At 42.4% G+C, this 22,978-nt stretch overlaps 1 protein-coding gene across 2 annotated transcripts in view; it reads right to left on the bottom strand.

Moving 5' to 3' along the window:
- Nucleotides 1-22,978, bottom strand: part of LOC115153303 (inactive phospholipase D5) — a 95,161-nt gene that overhangs the window by 58,083 nt on the left and 14,100 nt on the right. The window contains exon 1 of one of the 2 annotated variants that reach the window (XM_029698598.1): nucleotides 7,363-7,643. The exons of the other annotated variant lie outside the window; for it this stretch is intronic. Coding sequence (XP_029554458.1) covers nucleotides 7,363-7,368 — 6 coding nt within the window. The 5' untranslated portion in view covers nucleotides 7,369-7,643. Of the gene's footprint in view, nucleotides 1-7,362; nucleotides 7,644-22,978 lie in introns of those variants that run through there. 2 annotated transcript variants of the gene reach the window in all.

Here is a 22,978-nt window from a genome sequence, read left to right as displayed (position 1 = left end):
TTCATTTTAATTAGACATAATTACTAACATCAAGAGGGGTTTGTGTTGGAGCCTATTTCTTCCTAATTAAGAAATAAGACAGACAATATTAGGCTATAGACTGCTATATCCATAGATTTTTGGGGCAATTCCTCCACCCACCATGCACTCTTTAAATAGCCTAACAAGACTCGAATTGCGGGGGTATGAGAGGGTATTTATTAACCGAAAGTAACCGAAAGGTTGCAAGATCGAATCCCAGAGCTGACAAGGTAAAAATCTGTCGTTCTGCACCTGAACAAGGCAGTTAACACACTGTTCCTAGGCCTTCATTGTAAATAAGAATGTGTTCTTACCTGACTTGCCTAGTTAAATAAAGGTCAAATAATAAATAAATGTAAAAAAATTTAAGAAAATGGCAAAAAAAGATTTTGAAGAAAATAAAAAGGATCAGATTATATAAAGTGATCTATAACAGCACTTCAGTCCGTGATGCCTTATGCTAGAATCAAGCAGTAAAATACCCGGGAAAGATGTGACTCCGATGCATATGGAAATATCATCGTTTTGTTTCTTTGATATTCAGAGGCTGAGCTACAACCTTCTATAGCCAAGGAGACAAAACATGTACTTTGTTTGGGAAGTAATCTAATTCTGTCAACATCAATTGATTAAGTTATTCACATTCTGTACAATAGAAGATGTTTAAACACAGACAGCTTTTAGGAAAACACTTGTGACCTTCTCTCGTTGGGTTAAGGCATGGAAGAAGAGTAGCCAACAGTACATTTTTCTGCATTGGTAGGTGAAAAGGTAGGCCTAACATTTGAAATTACCATGCTCAGATTCCTAATGAAGTCTCAGATCTAATTATTTGCAAATAGGGAGTTTGTTGCAAACAAGACACACTGATTTGGCATTGGACAAATATGATAAGATGAACACATAGGCTTATCTCTCTGTCCATTCTTAGCTAGTCATTTCAGAAATTTGTGTGGTATTACTAAAGAGGTAACACTTTACTTGACACCCAGTGTCATAACAAATTATAACACGGTCATAACCATGTCATAATATGTCATAACAACTGACATAACTTGTCATACCCTGTCATATGGTCATAACACTGTCATGACCCATATCTACACCTGCTGTGACATATATTGCGTTATTTTATGGCTGGTTATGACAACTATATAAGAGTGTCAAAACCCACATTTATTCAAATATGTTTATTCCCTGACAAGAAGTTTCCTTTCATTTGAATGTTTTTTTCTTAAATCCTTTCTTGTGGTAATGAACTATTTAAAGTCAGATTTGTTTCATCATATTTTAAATAACTTGTAGTAAATACCCTTTATGACACTGAAGCATTATGACCATTCTGTGTCACTTCACTTGGACTAAGAAAATACACTTCATGACACTGTCAAGAAGCATTATGACGATCATAATGCCAGATAGGCCAATCACTACATACCCTGATATCAGTCATCATAAAGAAGAGCATTGGGGTAGGTGCATGTCTGACATCAATGTGTGTGCAATTACAATGATAATTTAACATGGTCAATAAAAAATATATATATACAGTTGAAGTCGGAAGTTTACATACACTTAGGTTGGAGTCATTAAAACTCGTTTTTCAACCACTCCACAAACTATATTTTTGGGAAGTCGGTTAGAACATCTACTTTGTGCATGACACAAGCAATTTTTCAAACAATTGTTTACAGACAGATTATTTCACTTATAATTCACTGTATCACAATTCCAGTGGGTCAGAATTTTACATACACTAAGTTGACTGTGCCTTTAAACAGCTTGGAAAATTCCAGAAAATGATGTCTTGGCTTTAGAAGCTTCTGAGCTAATTGACATAGTTTGAGTCAATTGGAAGTGTACCTGTGGATGTATTTCAAGGCCTACCTTCAAACTCAGAAAAAATTGTAGACCTCCACAAGTCTGGTTCATCCTTGGGAGCAATTTCCAAACACCTGAAGGTACCACGTTCATCTATACAAACAATAGTACACAAGTATAAACACCATGGGACCACACAGCTGTCATACCGCTCAGGAAGGAGACGCGTTCTATCTCCTAGAGATGAACGTACTTTGGTGCGAAAAGTGCAAATCAATCCCAGAACAACAGCAAAGGACCTTGTGAAGATACTGGAGGAAACAGGTACAAAGGTATCTATATCCACAGTAAAACGAGTCCTATATCGACATAAGCTGAAAGGCTGCTCAGCAAGGAAGAAGCCACTGCTCCAAAACAGCCATAAAAAAGCCAGACTACGGTGTGCAACTGCACATGGGGACAAAGATTGTACTTTCTGGAGAAATGTCCTCTGGTCTGATGAAACAAAAATAGAACTGTTTGGCCATAATGACCATCGTTATGTTTGGAGGGAAAAGGGGGAGGCTTGCAAGCCAAAGAACACCAGTCCCTCCTGCTTTGCTGCAGGAGGGACTGGTGCACTTCACAAAATAGATGGCATCATGAGGAAAGAAAATTATGTCGATATATTGAAGCAACATCTCAAGACATCAGTCAGGAAGTTAAAGCTTGGTCGCGAATGGGTCTTCCAAATGGACAATGACCCCAAGCATACTTCCAAATTTGTGGCAAAATGGCTTAAGGACAACAAAGTCAAGGTCTTGGAGTGGCCTGCACAAAGCACTGACCTCAATCCTATAAAAGATTTGTGGGCAGAACTAAAAAAGCGTGTGTGAGCAAGGAGGTCTACAAACCTGTCTCAGTTACACCAGCTCTGTCAGGAGGAATGGGCCAAAATTCACCCAACTTATTGTGGGAAGCTTGTGGAAGGCTACCCGAAACATTTGACCCAAGTTAAACAATTTAACAGCAATGCTACCAAATACTAATTGAGTGTATGTAAACTTCTGACCCACTGGGAATGTGATGAAAGAAATAAAAGCTGAAATAAATCATTTTCTCTACTATTATTCTGACATTTCACATTCTTAAAATAAAGTGGTGATCCTAACTGACCTAAGACAGGGAATTTTTACTAGAGTTAAATGTCAGGAATTGTGAAAAACTGAGTTTAAATGTATTTGGCTAAGGTGTATGTAAACTTCTGACTTCAACTGTAACATAACAATACTGTTGACACGTAGATTATGTTGTAATGGAATGTTTTGCCTTGCGTGGTAGGTTTTGTGGGTTTTGACACTCTTCTGTAGGTGTCATAACCAGCCATAAAATAAGTCAATATATGTCATAACAGGTCTAAATATATGTCAAGCGTTCAGGGAGGGTTTAGTTAAAATATATTTTGTTGAAGGGAGGGCCATCCATTTTCATTTCAGAGAGGTCAGATTTTAAGTGAAGTGTTTTTTTGTGGATAATATTGTAGTATTTACTGTAGAATTCTACAGTGTACTACAACATTCTATAGTAAGTACTACACATGATTGAGGGATACTACAGTGTGTAGGATAGTATTCTACTGTATACCACAGTTTACTATAGTAAGTACTGTAGTAAACTGTAGTATTTTTTCATGTGGGTTGGTAGAAGAATAGAGAGAAGGTAGAATATTTGATAAAATAATCACTTCAAGCATCAACCAAGCTATCTCAAAGACAATTCAAAAGCATTTCCCTTTCCCTTTGTATCTAATCATGTTTTTATTTTATTTTTTTAATCGGACAGAGCACACACTCCTTAGATCTCATTATCTTTGGAGGGGCACCATTTGTTTTCTCCAGTTAAGGGCCAATTCGGAGGGTGATGATCAATGATGTGTCTCCCAATGCTGCAGTATCAGTGAACCTGCCAGGAATGGTAGCATTGTTGCTGTCCCAGTCCCTCCCTCCTGGAGCCTCTATAGGCTGCAGCCTGCAGCACTGTCTGGGTCATTACAGTCTCACAGAGACCTCAGAGCTCCTGAGACCTGACCATGACGGATCTGTGGTCAGCCCATCCGCCCATCCATCCGCTCATTCAATCCTGAAAAAGATCTCAAGAGCTCTGTGTGACCTAATGCACTTGGGAAGAGGAGGGGTACAGTAGGGTCTATTCCCCTGTGTTAGTTTAGGGAAGTGACATTAGCAATAAAGTAAGATTTTTTTTAAAGCGGCTCTTATGTTGCTGTTGTGATTTTGCCCAAACTGTGAAAGGTTTTTTCCTGCAATTAAAGTTCCTTAAATAGAATCCAGTATATATACATTGCATTCAAAAAGTATTCCAACCCCTTGACTTTGGCCAGTCAATGACATTCAGAGACTTGTCCCGAAGCCACTCCTGCATTGTCTTGGCTGTGTGCTTATGTTCGTTGTCCTGTTGGAAGGTAAACCTTCACCCCAGTCTGAGATCCTGAGCACTCTGGAGCAGGTTTTCATCAACGATATCTCTTTACTTTGTTCTGTTCATCTTTCCCTCGATTTACTAGTCTTTCAGTCCCTGCTGCTGAAAAACATCCCCACAGCATGATGCTGCCATCACCATGCTTCACCGTAGGGATGGTGCCAGGTTTCCTCCAGACGTGACGCTTGACATTCAGGCCAAAGAGTTCAATCTTGGTTTCATCAGACCGGAGAATCTTTTTTCTCATGGTCTGAGAGTCTTTTAGGTGCCTTTTGGCAAACTCCAAGCGGGCTGTCATGTGCCTTTTACTGAGGAGAGGCTTCCGTCTGGCCACTCGACCATAAAGGCCTGATTGGTGGAGTGCTGCAGAGATGGTTGTCCTTCTGGAAGGTTCTCCCATCTCCACAGAGGAACTCTGGAGCTCTGTCAAAGTGACCATCGGGTTCTTGGTCACCTCACTGACCAAGGTCCTTCTCCCATGATTGCTCAATTAGGCCGGGCAGCCACAGTGAAGTCCACTGTGTTCTTGGGGACCTTCAATGTTGATGAAATTTTTTGGTACCCTTCCCCAGATCTGCTACTCTCGGTGCGCTACGGACAATTCCGTCGACATCATGGCTTGGTTTTTGCACTGACATGCACTGTCAACTGTGGGACCGTAAAAAGACAGGTGTGTGCCTTTCCAAATCATGTCCAATATAAGTGGATGCATGTTAGCTTTAGAGACTGGTACTCAGACTAACATTCCACTCCTTGTTATTGCTTTGACACATGACATGGAGTACAGGGAGTGGATTAGCTAAAGAGACTGGAACCCAGGTTAGGCGCACGTGGCATCTCGGCAACTTTGAGAAAAAAAACATTATAACCGAGTTGTGCCCGTTATCACACTTGTATCTGCCCTCTCATTGGCTAGAAAGGTCCCACCTGCCTCCTCCCGACTGCCTTCCATTTTTAAAGACATTTATTTTCATTGTTAGAGCAGCGAGTGGAGTATCTGGTCAATATAATGGATAATCTGGTTTCACACATCCACATGTGCTACATTCCCCCCTCAAACTTACTCAATAGTGACCCAAGCGTTGAGCTGAGCACAACTGTAGATCCGGGTCACGGCACCACTGTAAAGGACGGCACGCTTAGTGAGTAAGGGTAAGGATGCTGAGGAGTAAGTTTCACACATCCCCATGTGATACACTTCCATATTTTACCAGTCGGCAGTATGTGTTATTTCTGAAATAAGATTTAGCAAATGGTGCAGAATTCTGTCCAGTGAACCGTCTCACAGCATGAGGTCTGAGAGAACGATATTAGAATTTCAGTACGCTTCCCACACACACACACACACACACACACACACACACACACACACACACACACACACATGCCATAAATGAACACGGTCTGCCAATGTGTGGGACTAAGATAGAATTCTCTTAGATACCATGTTACTCATACCGTCATTAGAGACTGTAAGCCATAAGTAGCAATGTTATCCTCAAATGATCCCACCAACTCTGTTGCATGAGATGGAGCTACCTGAGGAGACAGTGATTATGTTTCCATGGGTACCACTCCAAGTGCTTTTGTCTCCTCTCTCCTATGGGCATTCTGCTGGATGAGTTCTGTAAGCTCAATGTGTATGTGTGTGTGTGCGTGAATGTGAATGTTGGCACGCTCTGTGCATAGAGTTCCTGTCTGTGAGTGAAATTTAGAGAGAACCCCCCCCTTCCACTCATCTCCCCAAACACCGGTAGAATAGCAGGACAGTCAGTGTCATATTGGCTGCCTGCTTTAGTTGTCAGACTTTGTTTTGTGCAGCGGGGCTGAAAGAGTGACGGGCGATGCGAAGGACAGTTGCTGCAATTTGCGCCTTCCCTAACCGCTAAGTGAGCTGTGATACCCCCAAGAGGAGGTTGCCTGTATCCCTGGCCAAACATTGTCAGCCTCACAATCCTCAGCATCTCAGAGGTGTCAACCGCAATGTGACAACAATATGACAGATGAAAAAATTACTTGAAGCAGACAAAATTACAAAAACATTTGCCAAATATGCAAATGAACAGCAATTCCAAATCCTCATGAAAGTTTTCACTCACTAACTGTATAAACATTTTAAATCTCTTTCATGTCATAACTGCATTATGTCATTAATTTAGTGATAGACGCCTTCACAACACAAACTTTCTTTAGTCTTCATCCTCAAGCAAATAACCCGGCACCACAGCAAACCAGCAGCATCTTTAGCAACTCTTTGCTTTCCCCTCAACCATGTACTGTACATCCCAGCCCCCACTCTACCGAAGAGCACAAATCCCTCACCCATGTTCATTGTCTTCATCATTGTCTTCAACTATAACCAATTGTAAAGGACGTCACACTGCTTGCTTAGTGAGGGCCGCTTCCTCCTGATCCGGCTATTATCGAGGCTGGAACGCAGGACATCTGCCTTGCAAACACATGTGACCACCCTCCCGAAGTGTCTTACCCAGTCGCGCCACTGAAAAGCTAGCTATTCGGCAGCGCAAGTGGAGACACTTCAGGATGAGGCGTGAGGTCAACAAATCCCCCATCTGCTACACCAGCACATTCACCCAAACAACACAAAGCATCACTCACTCTGGTTCATATAATTACTACAGACATTGTGCACTGGCAGACCGCCAATTAACCACCTGGATGTGAAGTATTTCAAGGCAAGCAAAACATACATTTATAACTTTTCGAAACAATCAAACGACTCTCCGCTAAGCAGATCGTATATACTGTAGCATCAAGATCTCAGCGAACAAGATTGTTCACAGGACAAAAACACATTCACCTGTTCTGAATTTCAAAGTCTCATTGAGAGCTACAACACAGCCACACAATGTCCCATGTAAACGGACACAAATCAAATCAAATGTTTAGCTCACATGAATGTGAGCTAAAACATGACAAGGCAGCTGGCAACGTGCCCAGTGAAACAGTACAGTAGCTGCTGACGTACAGTAAAGTGTTGACTTCCCCTCAAACTATATGTCACTCTGGGTGAGTAGAGCTCACCTTCATGGTGCATCCCTGTGTCGACAGTGTTCTTCGCAGCACACGTGTGAGTGTGTAGTTTGTGTGTGTGTCCTGGGCAGGAGCCGCACTCTGTTTCCCACAGGGGAGGGAAAGCTGTCCTCTCACACGCTGCTACTCCTGTTTGCTGGACAGCGTCCAAATGAAAGGTATAATGTAGAGTGAAGAAACAGGATGCTACTGAGTCCTGACATGATGCTATCAATCTCCCCCCTCTCCATTTCTCCCTCTCCTACTTCCTCCCTCTCTCTCCCGTTCTCCCTCTCCTCTCTTTCTATCCCTCTATTCCTCACACTTCTCCACCCTTTAGTTGGAAACACAGATAGAGAGAGAGATTGGGAAAGATAGATGGTCCATTCTCCTCACCCCTCCTACCCTTTATGATCCACCCCCTCTTCTATTGCATCCAATACAAATCCTCTCCAGCCGCTTCCCCTCCCTCTGTTCAAGCCATACTGAGTGAGAGTCTCAGCCAGTGGCAGACTGGAGAAAATAACACCCCCTGTAGCTTCTCAGTTCTTTTCACACAAAATCAGACAGGCATTGACACACTGTATAAATTGATACATGCATACGCATGATTAATATTAAGGAGCTCACATGAATCTAAAGGCAATTGTAGTCGACAGGTCTGTACCAGACAAACTATAAATCCTCAGCGAGTATTATCCATTATAAACTGTGTGGTTCAAGCCCTGAATGTTGATTGGCTGACAGCCGTGGTGTATCAGACTGTATACCATGGGTATGACAAAACATTTAATTTACTGCTCTAATTACATTGGTAACCAATTTATAACAATTTATATACACAACATAGAAATATAAGAACTAGAATAAACACATAGAAACAGATAACATAGAACATAAACCAAAAACCCCGAACCACACAAAACAAACACCCCCTGCCACACCCTGACAAAATTACAATAACAAATAACCCCTTTTACTGGTCAGGACGTGACAGTACCCCCTCCCCCCCCCCCCAAAGGTGCAGACCTCGAATGCACCTCACAAACAAAACCCCACAAAAATAACCCCAAACTTAAAGGGAGTGAAGGGAGGGTGGCCACCGTCACCGACTGTTCTTGAGCTACACCCCCCCTTCCCAATACTCCCCCCTACGGAGGTGGCTCAGGAGCGGGACGCAGACCCCGCGCCACCACTGGCTCACCTCACTTTGGTGGCGCCTCTAGAGCGGGGGTCCCTCGCCGCTGACCCCGGACTGGGGACCATCGCAGCGGGCGACTCTGGTAGGGCCGGACAGGCGGGCGACTCTGGCAGCGCCGGACAGGCGGGCGACTCTGGCAGCGCCGGACAGGCGGGCGAATCTGGCAGCGCCGGACAGGCGGGCGACTCTGGCAGCGCCGGACTGGGCTGTCGCACTGGAGGCCTGATGCGTGGGGCTGGCTTTGGAGGCGCCAGACCAGTGACACGCACCTCAGGGCTAGAGCGAGGAGCAGGAACAGGACATACTGGACTGGGCAGGCACACTAGAGGCCTGATGCGTGGGGCTGGCTTTGGAGGCACCAGACTAGTGACACGCACCTCAGGGCTAGTGCGAGGAGCAGGAACAGGACGTACTGGACTGGGCAGGCGCACTAGAGGCCTGATGTGTGGGGCTGGCTTTGGAGGCGCCAGACTAGTGACACGCACCTCAGGGCTAGTGTGAGGAGCAGGAACAGGACGTACTGGACTGGGCAGGCGCACTAGAGGCCTGATGCGTGGGGCTAGTTTTGGAGGCGCCAGCCTAGTAACACGCACCCCAGGGCTAGTGCGAGGAGCAGGAACAGGGTAAACTGGACCCTGGAGACGCACTGGAGGTCTGGAGCGTACGGCCTGCACAACCCTTCCTGGCTGAGTGCTCAACATAGCCTGGACATGCTGAGGAGCTTTCACCGTTTGCACCGGCCTTTGAATGCGTCTGAGCAATACAGTGCGCATTTCCGCATAGCTCGGTGCTTTCTTGATCCGTCGCTCCCCATAATAAGCACGGGGAGTTGGCTCAGGTCTCCATCCTGACTCTGCCCAACTCCCCGTGTGCCCCCCAAATTTTTTTGGGGGGATGCCTCTCGGTCCCTTAGTTTGTCCTCCCAGAATCGTCGTTCATCCTCCCACGTCCATCCTTCTTGTCGGTGCTCCGATCCCCGCTGCTTGGTCCTGGTTTGGTGGGTAGTTCTGTCAGGTGCGTCGTAGAAAGTGGACCAAGGCGCAGCGGGTATCGTGCTCATCTTCTTTTATTTATATAAGTGAACACTTAAACAAAATAAATCGACGTTAACCAACAGTTCCGTAAGGACACAAGGACTATACGAAAAACAACTACCGACAAAACCCATTAAGAAAAACCCCTACTTAAAAACGATCTCTAATCAGAGGCAACGAGATTCAGCTGCCTCCAATTAGAGATCAACCCAAAATACACAACATAGAAATATAAGAACTAGAATAAACACATAGAAGCAGATAACATAGAACATGAAACACACAAAACAAACACCCCCTGCCGCACCCTGACCAAACTACAATAACAAATAACCCCTTTTACTGGTCAGGACGTGACATGTATCCAGCCACTCTGCTTTACGTTGTGCCCAAGAACAGCCCTTAGCTGTGGTATATTGGCCATATACCACACCAACCTCGAGACTTATTACTTAATTATATACTTGAAGTCGGAAGCTTACATACACATAGGTTGAAGTCATTAAAACTCGTTTTTAAACCACTCCACAAGTTTCTTGTTAACAGCTATAGTTTTGGCAAGTCGGTTAGGACATCTACTTTGTGGATGACACAAGTAATTTGTCCAACAATTGTTTACAGACAGATTATTTCACTTATAATTCACTATATCACAATTCCAGTGGGTCAGAAGTTTATATACACTAAGCTAACTGTGCCTTTAAACAGCGTGGAAAATTCCAGAAATGATGTCATGGCTTTAGAAGCTTCTGATAGGCTAATTGACATCATTTGAGTCAATTGAAGGTGTACCTGTGGATGCATTTCAAGGCCTACCTTCAAACTCAGTGCCTCTTTGCTTGACATCATGGGAAAATCAAAAGAAATCAGCCAAGACAGGAAAAAAATTGTAGACCTCCACAAGTCTGGTTCAGTCTTGGGAGCAATTTCCAAACGCCAGCAGGTACCACGTTCATCTGTACAAACAATAGTATGCAAGTATAAACACCATGGGACCACGCAGCCATTATACCGCTCAGGAAGGAGACGCATTCTGTCTCCTAGAGATGAACGTGCGAAAAGTGCAAATCAATCCCAGAACAACAGCAAAGGACCTTGTGAAGATGCTGGAGGAAACAGGTACAAAAAGTATCTATATCCACAGTAAAACGAGTCCTATATCGACATAACCTGAAAGGCCGCTCAGCAAGGAAGAAGCCACTGCTCCAAAACTGCCATAAAAAAAGCCAGACTACGGTTTGCAACTGCACATGGGGACAAAGATTGTACTTTTTGGAGAAATGTCCTCTGGTCTGATGAAAAAAAATAGAACTGCTCGGCCATTATGACCATCGTTATGTTTGGAGGAAAAAGGAGGAGGCTTGCAAGCCGAAGAACACCATCCCAACCATGAAGCACGGGGGTGGCAGCATCATGTTGTCGGGGTGCTTTGCTGCAGGAGGGACTGGTGCACTTCACAAAATAGATAGCATCACGAAGAAAGAAATGTATGTGGATATATTGAAGCAACATCTCAAGACATCAGTCAGGAAGTTAAAGCTTGGTCACAAATGGGTCTTCCAAATGGACAATGACCCCAAGCATACTTCCAAAGTTGTGGCAAAATGGCTTAAGGACAACAAAGTCAAGGTATTGGAGTGGCCATGACAAAGCCCTGACCTCAATCCCATAGAAAATGTGTGGGCAGAACTGATAAAGTGTGTGTGAGCAAGGAGGCCTACAAACCTGACTTAGTTACACCAGCTCTGTCAGGAGGAATGGGCCAAAATTCACCCAACTTATTGTGGGAAGCTTGTGGAAGGCTACCCGAAACGTTTGACCCAAGTTAAACAATTTAAAGGCAATGCTACCAAATACTAATTGAGTGTATGTAAACTTCTGAGCCACTGGGAATGTGATGAAAGAAATAAAAGCTGAAATAAATCATTCTCTCTACTATTATTCTGACATTTCACATTCTTAAAATAAAGTGGTGATGCTAACTGACCTAAGACAGGGAATTTTTACAAGGATTAAATATCAGGAATTGTGAAAAACTGAATTTAAATGTATTTGGCTGAGGTGTATGTAAACTTCTGACTTCAACTGTACATACAATGCAAATGTGTAGATTCTTGACAAGTGGCCAACAGCAAAGGAAAGGCATAACGAACACTATTGGTGGCGTGGAGTGGCAAACTGTCAGCTATGTCCTCAAATCTCATATGAATTACATCAAAATTTTACCAACAGGCTAAGAACCTACACAGAAATGTATTGTATAGATGAAGATTTGAAGCCACAATGATGACAAAAGAATGACCTGTTTTAATATTACAGGTGTCATGATGTGGCCCTTTCTGGGTGTAGATCGTGGCTTCCGCCTCTCTCCTACATCCAGGTTCTGTTTTCTCAGGTTGTAAATTCCTGGCGGAGACTCTCTTCCCTTTTTCATGCAGAGAGAGAGACCACAGAGTGAACAAAGGATTTCACGTGGCCGAACTCCTAAATCGCCAAAATGGGAAAATGAAACTATATGTCCACTTGTGAGAATGTGGGAAGGGTCCGTGGACACTTAAGGGACAGTTACGTTGAGTGTGTTTCATTTGGTGACCTCACGAAGGACAGGAAACACACATAACTATATCTCTGAATGTGTACATTTCTCAATGATGGTATTTGCATCTAATTCTTGTATAAAATGATTGAGTAAAGATGAAACTATTTGTGAAATGATGTAAGTTTGTGAAATGATTAAAGTTTAACTAGTCAGCGGCCACGCCCCCGTGAGCACAGACATGATCGGGCATCATGGAACCGCCCTCTTCTACTGTTCCGAATAAAAGCCCCTCCTAAGAAAATCCTTTTCAGACTAAGCAAACCCACAGCGTGAGCTGTGATTGCGAATAGTTATTGAATTCCTAACCATACCACATGGAGCGGAGCATTGGCTACACGGATGGAAATGGTTCAAATCTGAGACTATCGATCCCTACACAATAAGAGCAAATCTTAGATACTAATTACTAGTCTGCAGCTAGAAATTATGTAAACCTGGGATGCGAATACCGACAACCGCCGAACCATCTATTCTATGAGAACATTTTTGAATGGTACTCTGAAGTATTCATTCTAACCACAAAAGACTGATCTACAGGGAAACAGAACGAGAAAGAGAGACTCGGATGAACTCTCCAGCAGACGGACCGGATTCCAACAGAGAAGACAACAATGACATTCACTCTACATATGTACTTGCAATTATTCTCGAATGAGCGGCCATTCATGTGCAAAGGATTAGCATTTCAATTTATATGATTATAGACTATGTAAGGAATCCATTTAGTTTTTCCCGCTCTCTCTCAGTCCACACCCCCTTCCCTTTGTCCAACAAGCCGTCATATCGGTTTAGCCCACTAGGGAATCTTCCCTATCATTGTTAGTAACCAATATCTTCTGTTTGTTTGTTTATGCATTTCTGTGATTATTTAGTTAGTTAGTAAATAAATGATTAAGCCAACTGGTGTATGGAGGATTTATAGTAGAGGCTGGGTTCGTGCAGATAACCAACAATTTACGACGTTCAGATGAGACTGACCTGAGGTAAAGAATAATTCATTAATAGAAGACTAATTGAACAGATATTAAAATATCTGAAGAGCTATATTCAGAAAATTATAACGGCGTAATCTGAAGATTTTCCGTGGTGCCCTGACTTCCTAGTTAATTAAATTTACGTGATTAGTTTAATCACGTAATAATATTACAGAGAATTTATTTGATAAAATTACAGTCTTCACCTTTAAAGACGACAAAGACACAACACAGTATTAACTTAATGATCTATTGAAACTAATCAATTAGATGAATATGTCACAATTCTAAGTAGATATACACAATGTCTCCCATTGTGATAGTGGCACTGCCGTGTGTTTGTGCAGTCAGGGAAGGAGATGCTGCCTCTATTTTGTGTGCCAAGAGAGAGCGTTAGAAAGAGAGAGGGCAGCTGAATCGCAACACAAGTCTCCCCACACTGTGCACTGACTGAAAATTGTTTAAGCAACAATTACCAAGCTATTGCAAAGTACATACACAAAAACACTTTGTATTATGACTCATGGTATTTCCACAGTCTGATTTAAATTATCATCCTGTCTTGGCTGTGAAGAAACCTTGATCAAAATGTAATGTTTTGTAGACGGCAGCACTATCATAACAAACAGCCACCAATAGAGGACAGTCTCATCACACCGTTTTCCTATAACACAGGCAGATCTGCCATCGACTTCCATCACCAAACAGAAGTAAATCATTTGTGAGGGTGTCATTGTGAGCATCTGGTCAAATCCATAGGTGTCTAATCTGTTTTCTTTCTAGTCTTTTGGGATTGCTATTACCCCTCCGTCTCTCTGTGATAGTCCATCTTCTCTAACCTGCCAGATCTGATTTGTTAGTTTCGGTAGATCCATCAGAGCACCCTAGCTGAATTATCGGATCCATCTTTGTCTTTGCTCATCTGTCTGCTATGTCTATCTAGCTAACTGCTGATCTGCTTTGCTGCTTTGCTGCTGTACCTTAGTGTGCTTTACAGTATTTATTACTTACTGTACAGTTCTATCTCATACATCTCTATTCTAATTGGTCAGTGCTATCTGATCTACAGAGTGCATCTGTGTTGTGCTGTGTTAGACAGTGAGTGTAATGTGTGCAGTTCTGGACAATGAAGCACCCAGCTGACTGACGATCAAATGGGGAACAATAAACATTTCACAGCCCCGATGCCAGGAAAGCCATAAATCAGATCATTGGGAAAGAGAGGGGGGATAAAGACATGCTGTATACTACTTGAGAGGGGTTAAGGGACTGGGCTGGCAAGCATCTTCCCCACAGATGACAGCTAGCAGAGACAAAAGCAGACTACTGCACCATCGTGCCTTCGAACTACAATATCTTATACAATACAGTAGAGCCCTCTATGAGTATGTAATGAAGCAAAAACAAAGAATTAACGAACAATGATGCCAGCTGTTTGATCAAATTGACAGATAATGACAGCTAACTATCCTGGAATGTGTTCACATGGAAAAACTACACCAGATGGCAGTTGTTCCTGGAAACTCATCCATCCACTCAGTAAAGTTCCTCTTCGGGAGATATAAAGATTGTATTGCAGAAGAAAATTAAGTTTTGATCTTCAGTCACTCTTCAGTCACTCTACTGAAAAGTTTTCCCCACTCACTTATTTACAAACAGTACCTTTCAGAGACTACAGTTATAAACACCCAGTGAAAATATAATGCTGACCATAAAAAGCTTTATCAATTGGTGTTTATACTTGTGTACTATTGTTTGTACAGATGGACGTGGTACCTTCAGGCGTTTGGAAATTGCTCCCAAGGATGAACCAGACTTGTGGAGGTCTATATTTTTTTTCTGAGGTCTTGGCTGATTTCATTTGATTTTCCCATGATGTCAAGCAAAGAGGCACTGAGATTGTAGGTAGGGCTTGAATCCACAGGTACACCTCCAATTGACTCAAATTGTGTCAATTAGCCTATCAGAAGCTTCTAAAGCATAATTTTCTGGAATTTTCCACGCTGTTTAAAGGCACAGTCAACTTAGTGTAAACCTCTGACCGACGAATTGTGATACAGTGAATTATAAGTGAAATAATCTGTCTGTAAACAATTTTTGGACAAATTACTTGTGTCATGCACAAGTAGATGTCCTAACCGACTTGCCAAAACTATAGTTTGTTAACAAGAAATTTGTAGAGTGGTTGAAAAAGGAGTTTCAATGACTCCAACATAAGTGTATGTAAACCTCCGACTTCAACTATATGTGCATAATACTGAGAGCAAAAATCCCTCTTCTTATCACAATAACTCTCTAACCCCACTTTATAGTACACTAAGTATACTATACAGTAGACTAAGGCAGAGCCTATACTGAGAGCTGAACAATGGTGTCCTGAAGGCTTTCTTCAATGGTCCCACTGGGGCCATATAACAGAGAATCGACCAGCAGTGTGTCGGCAAGCCCTGAATTAGCAGGATTATACTCTATTGGCATGGCCAATCTACCCCATCTAATCCACACACAAGCACATGCGCTCACGCACATACAAAAAAAACGTAAGCAAACCTGTGTCATCTTCATGCAGGTGCATGCATGGCTCTCCCACTGCTGTAAGTTATTATTTCTTTTAATTTTACAACCGGAAAGTATAGTATTACCAAAGGAGAGTAATGTAATAGGATCTCCAAGTCATTAAGAAACTCTTATTCAGTGTTGTAGTACTCGAAGTCCGGTCCACATGAGTGCCTCTGTCTTTTCTCTTGGTGTCAGATACATTTTGCTCAGTCTTGACTCAGTCTCGGATAGTGAGGACTCATAATTTCTAGCCGAGACCAGCGGAGTAACTTCCATTCAGTCAACTCATAAAAGGGCTTCGCCAGGCAAAATATTTACACTCCTTTATTGACACATTCATATCTTATGCCCTATTGAAACCTGTGATTCCTACTTTATTCGTAACAGTACTGTCCTTTACTTTTTTAAAAAAATATACTAAAATTTTGTCAGTCTTCTTGACTCCCTGCTAGGGAAGAGTGGGGTAAATTTTTGGAAAGTTGGGCGCTCATTATTAGTAAGCAGGGGAAAATTGTAACAGTCTTTATCTGTTACAGACATATCTGTGCAGTGGCAAAGCTATTGGACCTAATGTAGGCTCATGATGCTGTAGCATTCACGTAGGAGTGCATTTTTTTGTAAAACACAAAGGGTCAGTGGTGTCGTGGAGGCTATACACAGGTGTACGCGTCAACTTTTATTTTCCCTATACCTACTTTTTTTTCAGTGGGCATTGCCTATGCTCACTTCTTAATCCCTACTGTTGCGTATCAAAGTAGTGTCATGGAGTTATACGACTTACTAAATATGTAGTACAATAGAGAAATCATGCTCAAAGTAGCCTACACTATCGCAAAGCACGTGAAATATATTCACATGCGAGCAGCACACAGCCTAGTTTCAGTGGAATATCTGCAGGCAGCAAGAGCGCGCAGCTCTCAACTAGTTGTAGCATGGAGCAGCTCACAGAAGAATGACATCGGTAGCCGGTAGGTAGGAAAGACCTTTCAATTTATGATATCTACCAGTAAATGCTAACTAAGGCAACAATGGGTATGCAAACCAGGTATTGAAAGAGTTTGGTCCTTAGGCTTGGTTAGAAGGCTATTTGCGATGTGCAATCCAGTCATCATGTGCTGTTTGCATGAACATTTATAAAACCTTGTTGGTTGACTAATGTAGGCCTACCTGACAAAATTACAGTGCATGCGGAAAGTATTCAGACCCCTTTACTTCTTCCACATTTTGTTATGTTCTAGCCTTATTCTAAAATTGATTAAATTGTTTTTTCCCCCTCATTTTCAAGGCACAAGGCGAGACCCAGATGCAGACACAGGGGGCAGATGGTTGGAGTCTTACAATGTTTATGAATCCAAAGGGGTAGGCAGGAGAATGGTCGTGGACAGGCAAAAAGGTCAAAACCAGATCAGAGTCCAGGAGGTACAGAGTGGCAGACAGGCTCGTGGTCAAGCAGGCAGGTACAAAGTCCAGAAAAGGGCAAGGGTCAAAACCGGGAGGACTAGAAAAAGGAAAATGCAAAAGTAGGAGAACGGGGAAAACACTGGTTGACTTGGAAACATACAAGATGAACTGGCACAGAGAGACAGGAAACACAGAGATAAATACACTGTGGAAAACAAGTGACACCTGGAAGGGGTGGAGACAATAACGAGGACAGATGAAACAGATCAGGGTGTGACACTCAATCTACACATAATACCCCATAATGACAAAGCAAAACAGGTAAAGAAAAAAGAAAGATCACATTTACATGAGTATTCAGACCATTTACTCAGTACTTTGTTGAAGCATTTTTGGTAGCGATGACAGCCTTAAGTCTTCTTGGGTATGACGCTACAAGCTTGGCACACCTGTATTTGGGGAGTTCATCCCATTCTTCTCTGCAGATCCTCTCAAGCTCTGTCAGGTTGGATGGGGAGCTCCGCTGCACAGCCATTTTGAGGTCTCTCCGGAGATGTTCGATCAGGTTCAAGTCCAGGCTCTGGGTGGGCCATTCAAGGACATTCAGAGATTTGTCCCGAAGCCACTTATGCGTTGTCTTAGCTGTGTGCTTGGTTTCATCAGACTTCATCAGAGAATCTTGTTTCTCATGGTCTGAGAGTCTGTAAGTGTTTTTTTGTAATCTCCATGTGGGCTGTCATGTGACTTCTACTGAGGAGTGGCTTCCGTTTGGCCACTCTACCATAAAGGCCTGATTGGAGGAGTGCTGCAGAGATGGTTGTCTTTCTAGAAGATTCTCCCTTCTCCACAGAAGAACCCTGCAGCTCTGTCAGAGTGACCATTGGCTTCTTGGTAACCCTGACCAAGGCCCTTCTACCCCAATTGCTCAGTTTGGCTGGGCAGCCAGCTCTAGGAAGAGTCTTGGTGGTTCCAAACTTCTTCCATTTAAGAATGATGTAGGCCACTGTGTTCTTGGGGACCTTCAATGCTGCAGACATGTTTTGGTACCCTTCCCCAGATCTGTGCCTCAAAACAATCCTGTCTCGGAGCTCTACGGACAATTCCTTCGACCTCATGGCTTGGTTTTTGCTCTGACATGGACTGTCAACTGTTAGACCTTATATAGACAGGTGTGTGCCTTTCCAAATCATGTCCAATCAATTGAATCTACCACAGGTGGACTCTAATCAAGTTGTAGAAACATCTTTACATGATCAACGGAAACAGGATGCACCTGTGCTCAATTTCGAGTCTAATAGCAAAGGGTCTGATACTTATTTAAATAAGATATTTCTGTTCTTCTAAAAACTTGTTTTTGCTTTGTCATTTTTGGGTATTGTGTGTGGATTCATGCCGATTTTTAAAAATGTAATCCATTTTAGAATAAGGCTGTAACGTAACAAAATGAGACAAAAGTCAAGGGGTCTGAATACTTTCTGAATGCACTGTATATAATGCTGATTTGTATCAATGGGGAGGGGATTTGTTTTGCCCAATTTAATTAAAGGGCATCTACACCCTCGAAAATATATATTTTTTCGATATTTGCCAGTTCTCAAAAATTGACAAAAATGGTTTAAGCATTTTTTGGTGGTTACAGGAAAACAGGATTTTTCACACAGGGCGCCTTTCTTTCACACAGGACCCACTTCTCCAGACACCACTACACCACTGCATAGGCCCGATGGAAAGGCAGCAGTCCATTTACTCGAACCTAATGAGCCTGTTGGCCCCAATCATAAGAATATAAAAACACAACCATTAGGCTAAGCATTTCCCAATCGAAATGTACAACTATTAATTCCCATTAGGGGCTCCCGAGTGGCGCAGCGGTCTAAGGCACTGCATCTCAGTGCTATAGGTGTCACTACAGGCTCTGATTCAATTCCAGGCTGTATCACAACCAGCTGTGATTGGGATTCCCATAGGGCGGCGCACAATTGGCCCAGTGTCGTCCGGGTTAGGGTTTGGCTGGGGTAGGCTGTCATTGTAAGTAAGAATTTGTTCTTAACTGACTTGCCTAGTTAAATAAAGGTTACATAAAAATTGAAAAATTGCAAAAAACATTTAGCACACAAAGTAACAGGTGATCGAAAGTTGAAATGCAACTATATATCACACACAAGTTATTTTCAAAGAGAGCACGCAATAAAAAAGCACAGTTGGCCTAGCCAATGGCTGATTTAGCTAGCTACAGTAGATTTATCTCTCCAGAGACTACCAAAAAAAATCCTGATTGGATCTTTTTTTCTCTTTAGTGTGAACCTTTTCCTTTCTAACAAAAACTGAAGAGATTAAATCAGAACACCATTGAAAATAATAATATAATTATTATTATTTTCATTATTTTATACATCCTTAGCCTTTCTCTGAATGCATAGAAGGCCCTCATTGTTCCCCACTGTGTTTGGGTTAGTAAAAATGTGTAGAGTGGTTCTATTTGCCCTCAGCATGCATTTTTTTCAACATTCTGAATTTCTATGGTATCCATTACATTCTTTTGAAATATGAACACAGAAATACTGGACATTTTGAACTCTTGACTTGGTCTTGCCCCCCCGGTCTTGGTCTCGACTCGGACACGATTCGCTCCGGTCTTGGTCTTGAATCGGTCTCGCTTTAGGTGGTTTCGAACACAACACTGCTCTTATTATTTGTTCACACCCTCCCCTTACCTAGTAGGCCTATGTCATTACGGAAAGAGTTGGTGCGTGTGAAAACGTTTGATCTAGAGCCTCAGTGACAAACATTCCATTATTATAATTCATTACACCCGCATTTCCATCCAAACCTCTTTAAATCCTGTACAAGTACCCGCCTCTGCCAGTAATGAACTTGGCCTCAGATCTTATGTTCAAATGTATTATATATAAATAAAACACCCATATATCATTATATCAGAAGCCATCAGGATACATAGAAAACCAATATACCACTATACAGAACAATATATTCTGACACCAAGAAAGACAGCATAGGAACAACAAATAAACAAATTTGAAGTCATTTCAGGATATCTAATCCACAGATTCATTGATTTTGAATGCGTTCCCATTTCCATACATCTCAGTGTTAGACTTCACAGCTGTGCTCAGTAGTGCTATTGAAAGCTTCACTATGGTGTTGATGCAGTTAGTGCCTTCTGTCACTGACAGACAGTAAGCTTTTAACTTCCCACGGGAAGCTAATTAAGAAGCAGAAATCAGCAATGTAGATTCTCACACATTGTTATGGAGCCATCATGTAAAGTGAGGCTCTGCACACTGCACATCACAAACCCACCTGCATCCCTTTCATGAGGCCATGACGTTGTGATCCTTAGATCTTTTAGACTTGGCAATAGCACCCTCTGCTGTATCTGTGGTTATAGTGACCAATGTACTGGACAGTAAGGCTCTAGTGTTTGGTTTATTCTTGTTCTATAATATCAAAACCAATGCCAACCAAGCTAAACTAAAACTTAGTTATCCTTTTCTCTTTCGTCTCCATGTTCTCTCTCTTCTGGCACATTCCTCAGGCTTATGGTTTTATTTGCCTGTACATTTAGTTGGAATTGTGTCTTGCCACTGTCAACTCAGATGTAAGGCAAGCTCAATCTCAGTGCATAAAATATCAAATAAACCCTACATTTGTGGATGACATGTTTGAATTAAACTATGATGATGACATGATGATGAAACAGCAGTTTCACTCATACCCTTGGTAGAAGACGAAGTTTGAAAGTAAAAGCTTAATTGGCAAGTCTACAAGTTGATGTATTGTTTCTTGTCATTTCAGGTCATAACTATTCTATTAACTTATTCTACTGAGCCATTTACTTTCTTCGTATTCTTAAATATATTCTTACAAAAATTATTGTTGTCGAGAAGGAACCTGCAGGTAAGCATTTTGTTGGACGGTGTATACCATGCGTATTCTGTACATACAACTAATAAAACTTTAAACTAACACTCAGACGATCGGGGGATTAAACGTGTGGCATCAGCAGAGAAAAGGTTGTGACTGAACTGTCCCTTTTCTTTAACTCTAAAAGACATTGTGGAAATGGGTGAGAAGGCAGCCAGCCAGACCTGGCAGCTGATCCCATTAGCTTTACTGTCACAGCTAGGGCTTCTCCAATCTCTCCCTGAGAAGAAAACCGCCCCGGGAAGAGAAACACTTCATTATCCAGACACCCTGCATCCTGTTGGGAGACTGACATTTGCCTCAGTAAAAAGGTTCTCTTGCATCAATACACTCAACCTGCAAAGTTCAAAGGCACTTTAACTAAGGCAATGAGTGTTACATCTTTAGATCAAAAATGTCTCACATATAGCTCTGCTTCATACTGAACTACATTATGCCTCTCCAGTGAGATGATTTGCCTAGCTGCTAGTCTGTTTTGTTATAAACAAAACAAAGGTAGGCTACTGATTTGTTTATTTAGAGCCCCAATTAGCTTATTCTAATTGCAACAGCGAGGCTACTCTTCCTGTAATTCAACATATCAAACACCAGACGAGTGGCGCTGACATGGTGGTCAGGTGTAAGGTGTTTCCTCTGACACATTGGTGTGGCTGGCTTCCAGTTTAAGTGGGCGTTGTGTCAAGCAGCAGTGCGGCTTGGCTGGGTTGTGTTTTGGAGGATGCACGGCTTTCGCCTCTCCCGAGTCTGTACGGGAGTTGCAGGGATGATACAAGACTGTAACAACCAATTGGGGGGAAAAAGGGGGGGGAGGGGGACTAAACAAAAAACACTAGCTGAGTTATGTGAATGATTATATTCCTGCCTCATATCCATAGATATAAAGCTGAAGTCGTAAGTTTCCATAAACCTTAGCCAAATACATTTAAACTCAGTTTTTCACAATTCCTGACATTTAATCCTAGTAAAATTCCCTGTTTTAGGTCAGTTAGGATCACCACTTTATTTTAAGAATGCGAAATGTGAGAATAATAGTAGAGAGAATGATTTATTTCAGCTTTTATTTCTTTCATCACATTCCCAGTGGCTCAGAAGTTAACATACACTCAATTAGTATTTGGTAGCATTGCTGTTAAATTGTTTAACTTGGGTCAAACGTTTCGGGTAGCCTTCCACAAGCTTCCCACAATAAGTTGGGTGAATTTTTGCCCATTCCTCCTGACAGAGCTGGTGTAACTGAGTCAGGTTTGTAGGCCTCCTTGCTCGCACATTCTTTTTCAGTTCTGCCCGACCAAGCTTTAACTTCCTGACTGATGTCTTGAGATTTTGCTTCAATATATCCACATAATTTTCCTGCCTCATGATGCCATCTATTTTGTGCAGTGCACCAGTCCCTCCTGCAGCAAAGCACTCCCACAACATGATGCTGCCACCCCCGTGCTTCACGATTGGGATGGTGTTCTTCGGCTTGCAAGCCTCCCCCTTTTCCCTCCAAACATAATGATGGTCATTATGGCCAAACAGTTCTATTTTTGTTTCATCAGACAAGAGGACATTTCTCCACAAAGTACGATCTTTGTCCCCATGTGCAGTTGCAAACCGTAGTCTGTCTTTTTTATGGCGGTTTTGGAGCAGTGGCTTCTTCCTTGCTGAGCGGCATTTCAGGTTATGTCGATATAGGACTCGTTTTACTGTGAATGTAGATACTTTTGTACCGGTTTCCTTTAGCATCTTCACAAGGTCCTTTACTGTTGTTCTGGGAATGATTTGCACTTTTCTCACCAAAGTACGTTCATCTCTAGGAGACAGAACACGTCTCCTTCCTGAGCAGTATGACGGCTGCGTGGTCCCATGGTGTTTATACTTGCCTACTATTGTTTGTATAGGTGAACGTGGTACCTTCAGGCATTTGGAAATT

The sequence above is a fragment of the Salmo trutta genome, chromosome 18 (assembly GCF_901001165.1).
Source record: "Salmo trutta chromosome 18, fSalTru1.1, whole genome shotgun sequence".
Classification (NCBI taxonomy): domain Eukaryota; kingdom Metazoa; phylum Chordata; class Actinopteri; order Salmoniformes; family Salmonidae; genus Salmo; species Salmo trutta.
Note: the sequence above shows the minus strand (reverse complement) of the source record. Positions and strands in the feature narration are given on the sequence as shown.